Source organism: Muntiacus reevesi, chromosome 2, assembly GCF_963930625.1.
Source record: "Muntiacus reevesi chromosome 2, mMunRee1.1, whole genome shotgun sequence".
Lineage (NCBI taxonomy): Eukaryota > Metazoa > Chordata > Mammalia > Artiodactyla > Cervidae > Muntiacus > Muntiacus reevesi.
In genome coordinates, this window is record NC_089250.1 from 165432802 (window position 1) to 165446452 (window position 13651).

A 13651-nucleotide genomic window follows, 5' to 3' on the forward strand; every position below is an offset into this window, starting at 1 on the left:
TCATAGATGCGGGGCGTAGAAAGGGGTCAGGTAGGAGGGCCCGAGGAAGGGCGCGAAGGAGCCCCCGGCGGCCGTCAGCGGGAAGGAGGCGGCGGCCGGGAAAAGGACGTTGGCCGCCGAGTAGGAGGGGAAAGTCTGGAAAGGACGCGCGCCTGGGCCCGGCGGACCTGGGCTGCCCCCTGCGCCGCCGCCGCCGCCGCTCGCCGACGCAGCCCCGGGCTGGGGCGCGCCACCTCCCGCCTGCGCCGCACCTTCGGCGCCGGGGTTCTGCTTCTTCCACTTGGTCCTGCGGTTCTGGAACCAAATTTTGACCTGCGTCTCAGTGAGGCTGAGCGAGAGCGCGAGGTTCAGGCGCTCGCACACGGACAGGTAGCGCGTGGCCCGGAACTTGTTCTCCAGAGCCACTAGCTGCTCGTAGGTGAAGGCGGTGCGCGCGCGCCGCGGCTTAGAGCCGCTGGGCTCCGCGCGCCGGCGCCTGGGCCGCGGGGAGCCGGGAGAGCCCGCGAGGCCGCCCGCGCCGCTCTCCCCTGCCGCCGACGCCGCGGCCCGCGCCTCGGGGGAGAGTGTCAGGCCCGCCTGCAGGTGCGCAGCCGGTTCCCCGCGCCGCCGCCGCGCGTCCTCCACATCCTCGTCCTCCTCTTCCGCCTCCTCCGCCTCCGACCCCTCCAGAGGGGACGTCAAGCCGGCGCCGCGGCCCGCAGCATCTGGAGGAGAAGGGGACAGTGATCAGAAGCCGGGAACCACCCAGCCCGTCCTGGTCCCCGGACCTGCTTCTCGTCCTCCCCAGAGTAGGCGGCAATCTCCCCAACTCAGAGCCCTGCCCTGCCCCTCTCCGAGATTGCGTTCCCTGCCACCACCCCACGGCGCCCCATGCAGAGTGCCCAGCTCTTCCCAGGAGGTGGGAGTTAGGGTTGCGGTGCCTCCTGTCTTTACTCATCTACAACCTAGTAGGTGTCCAAGAAGTGTATTTGGAATCAATGGATGACACCCTGCATTAAGAAAAATTAACGAGCTCATTGGACAACCTTATAAGAGCATTGTGTTACACATTAAGACATCGAGATGTCAAGTGCGTTTAGGGCTCTCTCCCCCTGTCCCTAGAAGCCTGTTTGGGTCTGGAACCCCCTAGCAATTAAAAAAAGAAGTTATTAGGCGCCCCTCTCCTCCCTTTTAAAGTGAAATTCCCTCTTTCCCATCTTCTCTCTGCTGCCGTGTTAATAGAGTTTCAGATTTGTGCGGGGCCGGATCGATAGATGTCATCTATTAAAGGTAAGTTTTAATCGAACAATATTAGGATCAGACAGGGAAAGGGGGTTTGAAGTCGGTACCTGCAAGCTGCGGGCAGGAGATATGCAGGCTCCAGTAATAGAATATCGATCAGAGAGGTGGGGCAAGGGGAGAGCGGCCCCTGCGAGGGGCGATCGGAACAATTACCCGGCCTGCCGCCCCGGAGCAAGCGCGGCCGCCAGAGGCGCCCAGAGCCCCAGACCATCACCACTAAACCTGGGGGAGGGAAAGCAGTGGGGGCCAAGGGGGCGACTGCCAGACTTCAAGCCTCTCCCTGCGCTGCGCCCCTGAACTTTGGCGTCCCTCCAAGAGAACCTCGTGCCCAGGCCTCACCCAGCTCTGGTCCTGCTGTCCTTGGTCTTTCATTTCAGACACAAACTTTCCTGGACTCCTCATCAGGTGTCCACCAGAGTTAGGAGTTAAGTAAAACAGGGTTTGGAGAGAAAGGACAAAAGAGTCTCCCATCACCCCAAGCCACCTGGACCCCAGTCCAGTCAACCATTGGGTCTGGGGAGACTGAGCGTGTGGGCAGGGGATTCTTCGCTGTTGTCTCTGGAGGGCTGGAAGGGGCCCCTGTGTGCGCCACCGGACCTCACTGTCTGCAAAGACTTCAGACACTTCATTCATCAGTCTCAGCTCCCTCACCCAGAAAATGGAGGGATGATGCTGTCGACCTCCTTAATGACCCTGTCTGCCTCACAGGTTTTGAAGTTTTCCCTGACTTGTATCCCAGTCTCTAGCCCAGGTCCTGGCACATGGTGGGAGCATTAAAAGCTCAATAAGTGAACAAGCCTGGCTAAACTGCGTGCTGGGTAAGTATTAGTTTCCACTGCCCGTCAGTCAGAGCTGAGGTGCTTACTCACTTAGCAGGTGAGCAGGGATAAGCTTCGGTGGCAAATATCTGACCTGGGATGCTGCGGGGAGCGGGGGGTGTCCCCCTATATGCCTCTTCCTGCGGCTTCCCTAGTGGCTCAGACCGTAGGAATCGGCCCGCATTGGGGGAGACCCAGGTTCGATCCCTGGGTCGGAAAGATCTCCTGGAGACGGGAATGGCAACCCACTCCAGTATTCTTGCCCGGAGAATCCCATGGACAGAGGAGCCTGGTGGGCTAAAGTCCATGGGGTCGCAGAGAGTCGGACACGACTGAGCGCCTAACACTTTCACGGCTCCTCTACTTTTTTCAGTCCTCTTCCTGTGCGCCTTCTCCCCTTCGGGGAAGACGCCGCCAAGGTCTGCTCACCCGATCCCGGGCCGTCCCTCCCACCTTCCCACCGCAACATCTAAGCTGGGGTTTTCCGGGGCCCGAGGCCGCCTCGATTCCTTACCAGGCGCCTCTCGCTGCGGAACCGGGTCCCGGCTGGCGTCCTTCCTTGCTTCGGCCTCTGCCAAACTTTTCTTGGCTTCCCGGAGAGCCGGACGCACGGCTGGGAGCGCAGCGCGGGTGAATTTCTGCGGGTCCAAGATGTCCAGAACCGAGAAGGAGATCTTGTGGTGGGAGGGAGCCGCCTTGGCCCCGCCGTCCTGCCATGCCAGCATGCCCCAGAGGCCGGCGGCGCGGGGTCCGGGGTGGTAGTGCTCGGGCTTGCCTTAGGCTGTGGCTTGGCCGCCGCTCTCTGACGGTAGGAGGGTCGAGGCAGTCAAGTGAAGCTGGGGAGGGGGGCGCGGAGGCGGGGCGGGGAGAGAGTGGCAGGAGGTTGCGCGCGGATTGGCACTTGGTCTGCCCAGGCCCCCACCACGTGCAGGGCGCGCTAGCAGGAGTCCCCAAGACTACCCCGAGCTTTGCCCGGACCTCCAGCCTCGGCGAGGGGGCGCCTCGGTGCGTCCGGTGCGCGCGCCCGCCTGGACAGAGCCGCGGGCTCAGCGCGCCTCCGCCCAACCTGCCGGGACTCCGGGTGAGCGAGGGAGGGACCTTCGGAAGCTTTCGTCCCGGAGGTCCTCCCAATACGCCCACTCCGACTCGGGCTTGGATTTGCACCCTTGCTCCAGGGCACCCGCCTTTGAGCTGGGGACGCAGATGAGTCCAGAACTGATTACACGGAGGCAACGCTCAGCACCTCGCCTGCTTCGCCAATGCATCACCGTAATGGCCTCGGACCTGACCACCTCTGATTTAAAAGCTTTCATGTTCTCACAGTTTACAGTTTACAAAGCCCTTCCACGTGCGCGATCTCGTTTGATCTTCTGAGCAGCCCTGTGCGGTGGGCGTGGCCTGGCAAGTCTTTATCCCGGTTTTAAGATGAGAAAAGGTAGAATGAGGTTCAAAGGTGTGAAGTGATGTTGCCCAGGGCCACTGTTCGTTGGTGACAGAGTCTGGATTTGAACCCGGGTCTGCTTTCCTGAACCACTATTCTTTACAGTAAGTCCTGTTATTTCTCTAGTAAAGTCCAGGTTGTGGACTGGACAAAACCCAGGTTGTGACAGAGGCTGTCCCTTCCAACCTGGAGCCTAGCCAGGTTAGGGAGCAGCAGGGGGTTCGGAGAGATGTCTGAGCCCCAACCAAGATGCTCTGGTGAGGACAGGTGAGCTAGGCGCAGGCGGATGTCCTGAGCTATGGAGACTCCAGGCACGACCCCTGATACCCTTCAGGCCTTCTTCACAGTCACAGGTTTGATCATTTGCACAGTTATTGCCTGTCTGGGAGGCAGGTTGCATCTTTGACCCCCCATCCTCCCAACTGTCCCAAGAAGAAAAAGGTTAAAAGATGTTTTGCCTGGTTTGGACTTATGGTCCGAAAACAGATAAAAAGCTTGCATCTAACCCACCAAGTCCCATGGGGATGGGCCACAGCAGTCCTTGGGGGAGCTTCCACCAGCCACGCCCTTCTTAAATTCCCCTTCTTTTGTTGCTTGGAGAACAGTCTGAGCTCTAAGTATTTATCTCAGCGGCAATTTCTGAGGCTTCTCCGACCCCTCAGCCCAGAGCTACCTCTAAGGCTGCTGTCCTTCTCTTCCTTGCCCCATGGGGCTTTTGAACAATGACTTGGCAATTAAGATTGTCTGAGCAGGTAGGAGTAGGAAGGGGAGGAGAAACCTTCCACTAAAGTGCAGTGGGGGCGGGGGCGGGGGGTGCCTGCTGCTAATTCCATCTGCTATTGAAGAGGAGATCTTACAGGCCAGCTTCTTGGAGCTTTTCTCATTCAAAGCACATGGCCCCTCCCAGAGGCGGTCACTGTATTCCCTGGGGACTTTAAAGCCCTGCCGAAATTCGAGCCAGCTCCAGTCCCAAAGCTGAGATGAATTGTGCTTTCAAAGGAAATCAGGGAAGGAGGGAAGGAAGTGCCCTGGCCAAGCCCGCCGGACCACCTCCCGTCAGAGGGAATGCACGCCTAGGGAAACCAAAGAAAGATGGCCAGGGCTCTAAACTGTGGTGCCCAGGAACCTGGATTGCCAATCACAGAAACTTCCAAGTCTCCGATAGGGTAGTTTGGGTTTTGTTTTGACAACTCTTTCTCATCCAATTCTCACCTGATTACAAAAAAAAAAAAAAAATCTTTCTTAAACAACAAGGTCCTACTGTATAGCAGAGGGAACTATATCCAATACCGTGATAAACCATAATGGAAAAGAATGTGAAAAAGAATGCAGGTACATGTTTAAGTGAATCACTTGGCTGTATGGCTGAAATTAACACATTGTAAATGGGTGTGTGTGTGTGTGTGTGTTAGTCACTCAGTCGTGTCCGACTCTTTGCGACCCCGTGGACTGTAGCCCACCAGGCTCCTCTGTCCATGGAATTCCCCAGGCAAGAATACTGGAGTGGGTAACCGCTCCCGTCTCCAGGGGATCTTCCTGACCCAGGGATCGAACCCAGGTCTCCTGCACTGCAGGCAGTTTCTTTACCATCTGAGCCACCAGGGAAGACCCAAATCAAGTATACTTCAATACATTTCAATATTGAAATCAAGTACATGTCTATAAAACAAAATTTTTTAAAAATCTCTTTCTTTCCCCTTCCCCACTGATCCCACTCCCCTTTTACATTTTTCCACTCATATTTATGTTTTTTCATATTTAGGTTCTCCATGGTAGCTAGAAATAGGTCTTTTTAAGGGACCTCCAGAATGGACATTTCTGGCTCCCCATGGTTCCTCTCCTTCTCTGTTCTCCTCTGAGAAATTCTGAGGTCACTTTCGGGGGAACGTGGGCTGGCATTCCAGAGGGCACACAATGTCCCCAACCAGAGGGACCTGGAAGGTACAGAAGCCAGGGCAGGCCAAACTCAGTCATATTCTTTTCACTTAATCAACTGTCTCCAAAAATTTTTGTTCAAATAGTTTGAATCATCTTTCCTTTGAGTTCTGCAGGTGTTAAATATAGAAAAGGATAAGAAAAAGGAGAAGCAACAAATTGGAATGTCAAGAACACATAAAGGCCATGTGCTATAAGACTGTGCATCTTTAAGACCTCTTAGTAGTTATTTAGTTATGTTTTTTCCCTTGCCCTTTATTTCTCCTATATTTCTGATATGTGTGTTCAGTGCTGTATGAAGTTATGTGAACTCTTGCATTCTGGACTTGGCTTCTGGAGACAGGTGCACAAGAAACACCATGATGTGGGATTTCCCTGGTGGTCCAGCGGTTAAGATTCTGCGTTCCAATGCAGGGGAGCCAGGTTTGACCCCTGGTCAGGGAACTAGATCTCATGTGACACAGTTGAGAGTTCACATACCACAGGTGAAAAATCCTGCATGCCACAAGGAAGACTGACTATCTCCCATGCCACAGCTAAGACCCAGCACAGCCAAATAAATAATTTAAACAAAAAAGAAAGAAACAGCATGGTGTCTCCCATCAACATTGCAGGAATAGAAAATGCTCCCTCTTACTCACCCAACTTAAAAAGAGACACCTCACCCAGAGAACAGACTAAATTCTTCAATTTGGTAAGGGGTGGAGGCGTCTGGGGGAATTGCTTTTCTGGCCACCTGCTTTGTAAATGACCAGAAAGGCAGTGAGACTTCCTAGAGGAACAATCTGGAGATGTGCTGACTTGCTCACGTCCTCACACATGTATTTATATGCGAGATGTTCCTATGTAAAAGTACATTGGTATCCAGCAAGCCCCCTTCTCCCTGTGCTCAGAGCTGATTTGTGTTTTCGGCGTGGGCATTAAAATTCTGCCTGAGTGCTGTCTGTAAATTGCTTTGATGCTAGTCGGGATCCATCCCTGACCTGTCGTGATGGCAAGTGACGGCTGTAACAAGCTCGGGATCAATATTCATAGCGGGTGTCCCGGGCTGATAACACTCTCCAAGACAATGTTCACTATCAGCGCCGACAGCTGAGATATTGCGCCATTAGGGATGTTGTGTTAAATAACCTGATCCATTTCTGGGGCTATTTAATGAATTTCACAGTTTAGATAGTATCTTTAAGGAGAAGGCAAAGGCTATTCCAGAGGCACTGATGCAAATCAATGATGCCAAGCTTCCTGAGCGATTCCACAAAGTGGCCTATACCTCCAGCACAGCCTTGAGAAGCTGCAGCCTGAGCCATGAACAGTGTTAACAATGGAAAGAATTTGCAGTATGTGCAGAGGGAGAGCAATCCTAGGAGCTGTGTCAAAGCACCTGAGATAAAATCTGATGTTCCTGAAATAAAACACACCTTAAATTCTCTAAGTAAAACCCTGCAGTTTGGGCCAGTCCATGGGGTAGGTCATTATGCCAAAGAGACAGCTTCATAAGGCACGATGTGGTAACAAAGGGGGAGAAGTGAACCGCGGGTGTCTTCAACTCAAATCGGGCTGCAAAATGGGAGGGGGAGGTGCTGGATTTTAAAAAGAAACTAACCCATAGCAGCAAAATCAGCTGTTACTTGTTTACTTGACTCCATCCATAGTCCTTGTTGGTGGAGAGTTCATTTACAATTAAAGGCTAGCATTTCCCATTTCCCACCAGGGCTTTGAACTCTGACAGCCAAGCAGAGCAAGTGTTCCTTAAAAAAAAAAAAAAGAAGCAGCAGCTTTGATTTGTGAAAGCTCTTAAAGAGCAGCCACCCATCCCCAGACTGCAACCAAAATAAAAATGTTTACTCAGTATTTTTTGCTTTAAGAAATCAGTGTTTCATTTTGGAAATCAACAAGTTTAAAAAACAATCAACTCCTTTATTTCAGAAATTGTGGAGGAAGCATCAAAGGAGGTGTGAAGGCAGTGGGAGGAGGGTATTGTCCTGGTAACGACAGCAAGCATTCGCAATAATAGCTCTTCTTTCTTGGGCACTTTCTATGGACCAGGCACTGGGCTGAGCTTTTTGCTTATTTTGGGTTATTTCATTTAACCCTCGCCACGACCCAATGAAGCAGGCACTGTTATACCCTCAGCTTACAGTCGAGAAAACTTAGAGAGCTTCAGAGTGACTTTTGCCATGACCCCAGAGCTAGGAAGTAGGGAAGCTGAGATTTGAACCAGGGTAGTTAGATTTTTAGAGCCTGATTCAGTAACGTTCTTCTCTTATAGGAAGCCACATTCCTGCCCCAGGGTGAAATCCAATTGCAGACATTTATCAAATGGCTTTCTCTCAAGGTGACACGCGATCTGAGATCTAGAAGAGGACCTCTGAGAAGTAACTGAACCCAAGCACTGCCTGGGAGGATACGGTGGTGCAGGTTTGGGATCCAGTCTTGGACGCTTTTTCAGCCACTGTTTTCTAATGTTTTAAGATATTCCCAGGAGGAGCCCAAGAGAAGGAAATTGCCAGGCTAGCCACATTGCGCTGGACATCTGGAAAAGTGGAGAGACATGTCACTGGGAGAAAGAGAATGGGGCGGGGTGGGGGGCGGGAAATGCCAAGTGATAAGATGAGAACATATGAGGAGAGAATTGGGGAAGGACAGGGCCAGGCGAGCAGGGACACAGTGCAGGGGGCTCTTTCTGGGCTCTTTTGACGGTGGGCATCACGTGTCATTGTCCTACCATGCGGAAGAGAGGCATGTGCAGAGTACAGACGGCGGAGCAAAGTAGGGCTTGGCAGCTATACGAAGCACCTGCTTCCTGGTTGAATGGAGACCCCGTGATCATTCTTGGAGGTCTCCTGCAAGGCAGGGGACAAAGTCCTCTGTTACCCACACCTGTGCCCAAATTTCATACCTTCAGTCTTTTTTAAAAATTGAAATATAGCTGATTTACAATGTTGGGCTAGTGTCTGGTGGACAGCAAAGTGATTCAGATATATGTGTATACATATACTGTTTTCATATTATTTTCCATTGTGATGTATTATAGGATGTTGAATGTAATTTGCAAAGTGAATCAGATCTATATGTATATACATGCCTTCATATTCTTTTCCATTGTGAGATATTACAGGATATTGAAGGTAATTCCCTGAGCTGTACAGTAGGAACTTGTTATCTATTTTACATATGTATTAATAGTTTGTATCTCAGTTCAATCCAGTTCAGTCGCTCAGTCGTGTCCGACTCTTTGCGACCCCATGGACTGCAGCATGCCAGGCCTCCCTGTCCATCACTAACTCCCAGAGTTTACCCAGACTTATGTCCATTGAGTTGGTGATGCCATCCAACCCTCTCATCCTCTGTTGTCCCCTTCTCCTCCTGCCTTCAATCTTGCCCAGCATCAGGGTCTTTTCAAATAAGTCACCTCTACACATTAGGTGGCCAAAGTATTCGAGTTTCAGCTTCAGCATCAGTCCTTCCAGTGAATACCCAGGACTGATCTCCTCTAGGATGGACTGGTTGGATCTCCGTGCCGTCCCAGGGCCTCTCGAGATACAGATACGATCTTGCTCTATGTCCAGTTCAGTCTGCATCTGATGCTGTCAAATTCCTAGTTTATCCCTCCTCCACTCCCTTTCTTCTTGGTAACCATAAGTTTGTTTTCCAGTCTTTGAGTCTGTTTCAGTTTTGTAAATAAGTTTATTTGTATCATATTTTATTTTTGGCTGCACTATTTGGCTTGTGGGATATTAGTTCTCCAACCAGAGAGAAAACCCCTTGCTCCCTGCAGTGGAAGTGTGGAGTCCTAAGCACTGGAGCACCAGGGAAATCCCATTTGTCTCATATTGTAGATGTCACACATAGGTGACATCATATGATATTTGTCTTTCTCTGACTTAATTTAGTATGATCAACTCCAGGTCCATCCATGTTGCTGCAAATGGCATTATTTCCGTCTTTGTTATTATGCCTTTAATATTCTTTTTCCTGGTCTCCTTGCCTCCAGTTTTGCTGCCCCCACAGGCTGTTCACATCACAAGAGTGTGCAAATTCCAGCCCTCAGAGGGCCGGCCCCTGGCCCCCATGACCAATCTAGCTGGGCCAGGAGCCTGGCAGGTTAGAGTGCCCGCGTGCCACGTCGAGGGGCTGCTGCTACTCATCTGGCCCTTACGGAAAGGCTGACTAGTGTGGCCAGATCTACATATTGCCCCAAAGAAACTAGAAATCTGAATTTTTATGTGACATTCCCAAAGTGTTAAATGCTAGTGAACAATTCACAGGGCTTCTGCAGTAGTTCAGCGGTAAAGAACCCACCTGCAATGCAGGAGATGCAGCGTCGGTCCCTGGACAGGTTATGTTCTGGGTGAGATGTGTGTGGGTTCCCTGCTCACGCATGCTACCTTCTCAGAGATGCTAGCCCGCCCCTGGATCCAGCCTGGGTGGATGTCTCTTGCTTTGCCAGATGAGCATCCTCACCCCGTTTTCTAGTACTGGTAGTTTGACTTTGCTCAGGTATCCCAATCCACGTATGTAGTAGTGGTGGGACTGCCAATCGAGGGTTCCAGGGTGGGAGCAGCCTCCTGTAGGACCCCCCCCCCCCAAATCAGGCTCTCTCCCCTGGGAATCTGAAGCAGAGTGACTGACACTGACCTGAGGCTGCTGCATCCTAGCAGCAATGCCTGAAAGAAACTGTCTATTATTTTGCACACCTGGAAGTGATGGTTCTGGTACTGTCTGAGGTCTGGTTGAGCATTTCGTTTTCTTCTGTAAATTGTCTTAAAGCCTTCCCCATTCTCCCCTCCCCCTGCCCCCATTTTGGAATTCAGTTAGCTGGGGTCAGAGAGCCCTGACCAGGACAGCCTTTACCCCACTGTATGGGATACAAACTGCTTGTTCCTCAGGCTGACCTGAAGCCAGAGGCTTTGTGCATTTGTCTTTGTGCCTGTTAGCACCTGGCGCTTAGCAGATCAAAGAGTTGAAAGGAATAAACTGTGGCCCAATAGCATAAACCCAGGGCTCCTCAGCTTGATTGAGATGGAGTGGGGACTTCTCTGGTGGTCCACTGGTAAAGAATTCACCTGCTGATGCAGGGGACATGGGTTCTATCCCTGGTCTGGGAAGATTCCACATGCAATGGGGCAGGTAAGCTCACAAGCTGTAACTGAAGCTCTAGAGTTGGTGCTCTGCAACAAGAGAAGCTACTGCAGTGAGAAGCCTGCACACCGCAAGGAGGAATAGCCCCAGTTGCTGCAACCAGAGAAAACCCACACCCAGCAACGAGGACCCAGCACGGCCAAAAATAAATAAACCACAATTTTAAAAAAAGAATATTGGAAACCCTACGCCTTAAGAAGGGGTACAGACTCAGCTGAAAACAAGAATGAAATCCAGACATGATTAGCTATGGATAGGATTTTATAGTAGATCCTACTTCTTTTTTTTTTTTTAGTTCTACCAGTTTTTTGCTACCAACCCATCTCCCTCCACCCTCGTGCACACAAGCTCAGTCATGTAACCCCATGGACTGCAGCCCGCCAGGCTCCTCTGTCCATGGACTTTTCCAGGCAAGAATACTGGAGTGGGTTACAATTTCCTTCTCCTATCCAACTTCTTTAGGGGAAATTCCACAGGCCTGTGGAATAACCTTATGCTTTTATGCTGGGCAATTATGCTCTTTGCAGAAGAAAACTGCTGGGACAGAAGAGAATGGAGAAAAGAGTTTGTTTATATCCCTCTCCACCCAGCTGCAGGTCAGCAGTGGCCACATTCCTGTGTGAAACCCGCAGCTCTCTTGGCTATAGGTCTTACGTGGTTGTAGTCTTCACCCTCATGACCTACACACCTCCCAAAAGCCCGCCCCCTAATACCATCACCTTAGGGGTTAGGATTATGTTATGTTATGAGAACATAAACTTTCAGACCACAACAATCTTGTTACAATGCCATCTTTTTGCTGGGGGCATCTCTCCCCCACCCCCAATTGTGTTCTATGTGGCCATGGGGATTTTATACACAAGCACCTCTCCCCAGCCCCTAAGTCAGGCTGGACCATCACAGTACCACTTCCCTCTGAACACAGACATGAGGGCCAATCAGAGTTCTTCCTGCAACTCTCAGACCAAGTTGAGGAAGAGTTCTTTATCGGGTGGTTCACCCAGGGCTCTGTGGGGCTGGAACTGCCGGAGTTCTCCCTTACCCTGACCCCACTGCTAGAGAGAGCCTGGCCAGGCCACAAGAGAAGGAATCCAGAGAGGGGGGCAGTCAGTCAGTCAGATCAGTCGCTCAGTCGTGTCTGACTCTGTGACCCCATGGACTGCAGCACGCCAGGCTTCCCTGTCCTTCGCTATCTCCTGGAGTTTGTGCAAACTCATGCCCATTGAGTCGGTGATGCCATCTCATCCTCTGTCATTCCCTTCTCCTCCTGCCCCCAATCCCTCCCAGCATCAGGGTTTTTTTTTCTCGATGACTCAGTTCTTTGCATCAGATGGGCCAAAGTACTGGAGTTTCAGCTTCAGTGTCAGTCCTTCCAGTGAACACCCAGGACTGATCTCCTTTAGGATGGACTGGTTGGATCTCCTTGCAGTCCAAAGGACTCTCAAGACTCTTCTCCAACACCACAGTTCAAAAGCATCAATTCTTCAGTGCTCAGCTTTCTTTATAGTCCAACTTTCATATCCATACATGACCACTGGAAAAACCATAGCTTTGACTAGACAGAACTTTGTTGGCAAAGTAATGTCTCTGCTTTTTAATATGCTGTCTATGTTGGTCATAGCATTTCTTCCAAGGAGCAAGAGAGAGGGGCAGAGTCAGGAAATGGAGAGTCAGGGAGCCCAGAATGCCTCCATTCATGCCTTGGAACCAGACACACCTGAAGCCATCAATGACTAGACCGTTTACATGAGCCAATAGATTCCTCAACTTAAGCCATTTCAAATTGGGTTTCTGTCACTGGCAACCAAAGAGTCCTAGTTAATACAAGCAAATCTGGAAGGATTATACACACATCTATTCAGCAATAGAGGATTGGAAGGATTCATATTTAAGCTGAAATTCAGACATGATTTGTAGACTTGTTATTGGAAATGGAAGAGGCCAAGCTCTGTGGATGAAATATGCCTCCCTGGACACTGGAGGGTTAATGTGCCACTTCACTAGCTTTGGCCCAAAACATATAAACAAGAGTCTATTGGGTCAGGATTCTGGGGCAGCTTTTTTCTCCTGGTATAAAGGCCAAGACTCAATTGTCACAGGCCCTTTCTCCTTTTCCTTCCCCTTTGCCTGAAATGCAGGTGTGATGCCTGGGGCAACAGCAGGCACCTTGAGAGCATGAGAAAGAAGCCATACACTGAGGATGGTCTAGCAGAAAGATGGAAGTAGTCTATTTCCTGACAATTCTGGGATCTGCTGTACCTGCCCAGGACTGCCTACCTCTTGGCTTCTTGATCTATGAGAAAAAAACAACTCAATCTGGTTGAGCAACTGCAGGTGGGTTTTTGTTATATGCAGTGAAAACAAGTCTAACTTATACAATGCCTAGACATGAGTTTGAGCAAACTCTGGGAGATAGTGAAGGACAGAGAAGCCTGGCCTGTTGCAGTCTATGGGGTCGCAGAGTCGGACACAACTGAGTGACTAAACAACAACAAAAATCACATCTAAAGAAAGGTCATGGACTTTTGGGTCAGGTCTGAGCCCACACTTAGAGACCTGCTGCTTTGCACCGACATGTCATCCTTCAGGTGAGGGACTTGGGTCCCTGTATTCGTTTCCTATCATTGCTGTAACAAATTACCATAAATTTAGGGGCTTAAAAACCACAAATTTGTTCTCTTACAGCTCTAGAGGCAAGATGTCCTAAAATCAAGGTGTTTTGGGGGAAGGAGAGGGTGGGATGAATTAAGAGAGTAGTACTGACATATGTACACTATTATGTGTAAAACAGATAGCTAGTGGGAAGCTGCTGAATAACAGAGGGAGCTCAGCCTGCTGCCCTGTGATGAGCTAGAGGGGTGAAAAGGTGGGGTGTGAGAGGAAGGCTCAGGAGGTGGGGGATATATGTATACTTACAGTGGATTCACGTTGATACACAGCAGAAATCAACACGATATTGTGTTGGTTAAAAGTTAAAACAGGTATTAAAAGCTAATTAAAAAGTCAAAACTTTTTAAACTTTTTTAAATTAAAA

General features: G+C 50.5%; 1 protein-coding gene across 1 annotated transcript; it reads right to left on the minus strand.

The window, feature by feature from the left end:
- NKX1-2 (NK1 homeobox 2) lies at window positions 1–2824 on the minus strand. The gene is made up of 2 exons (XM_065920148.1): window positions 2614–2824; window positions 1–704 (listed from the first exon to the last, which is right to left on the minus strand). Exons 1-2 carry the CDS (start codon window positions 2822–2824, stop codon window positions 1–3), a joined length of 915 nt encoding a protein of 304 aa, XP_065776220.1.
- Between the last annotated feature and the right edge of the window lie 10827 nt (window positions 2825–13651).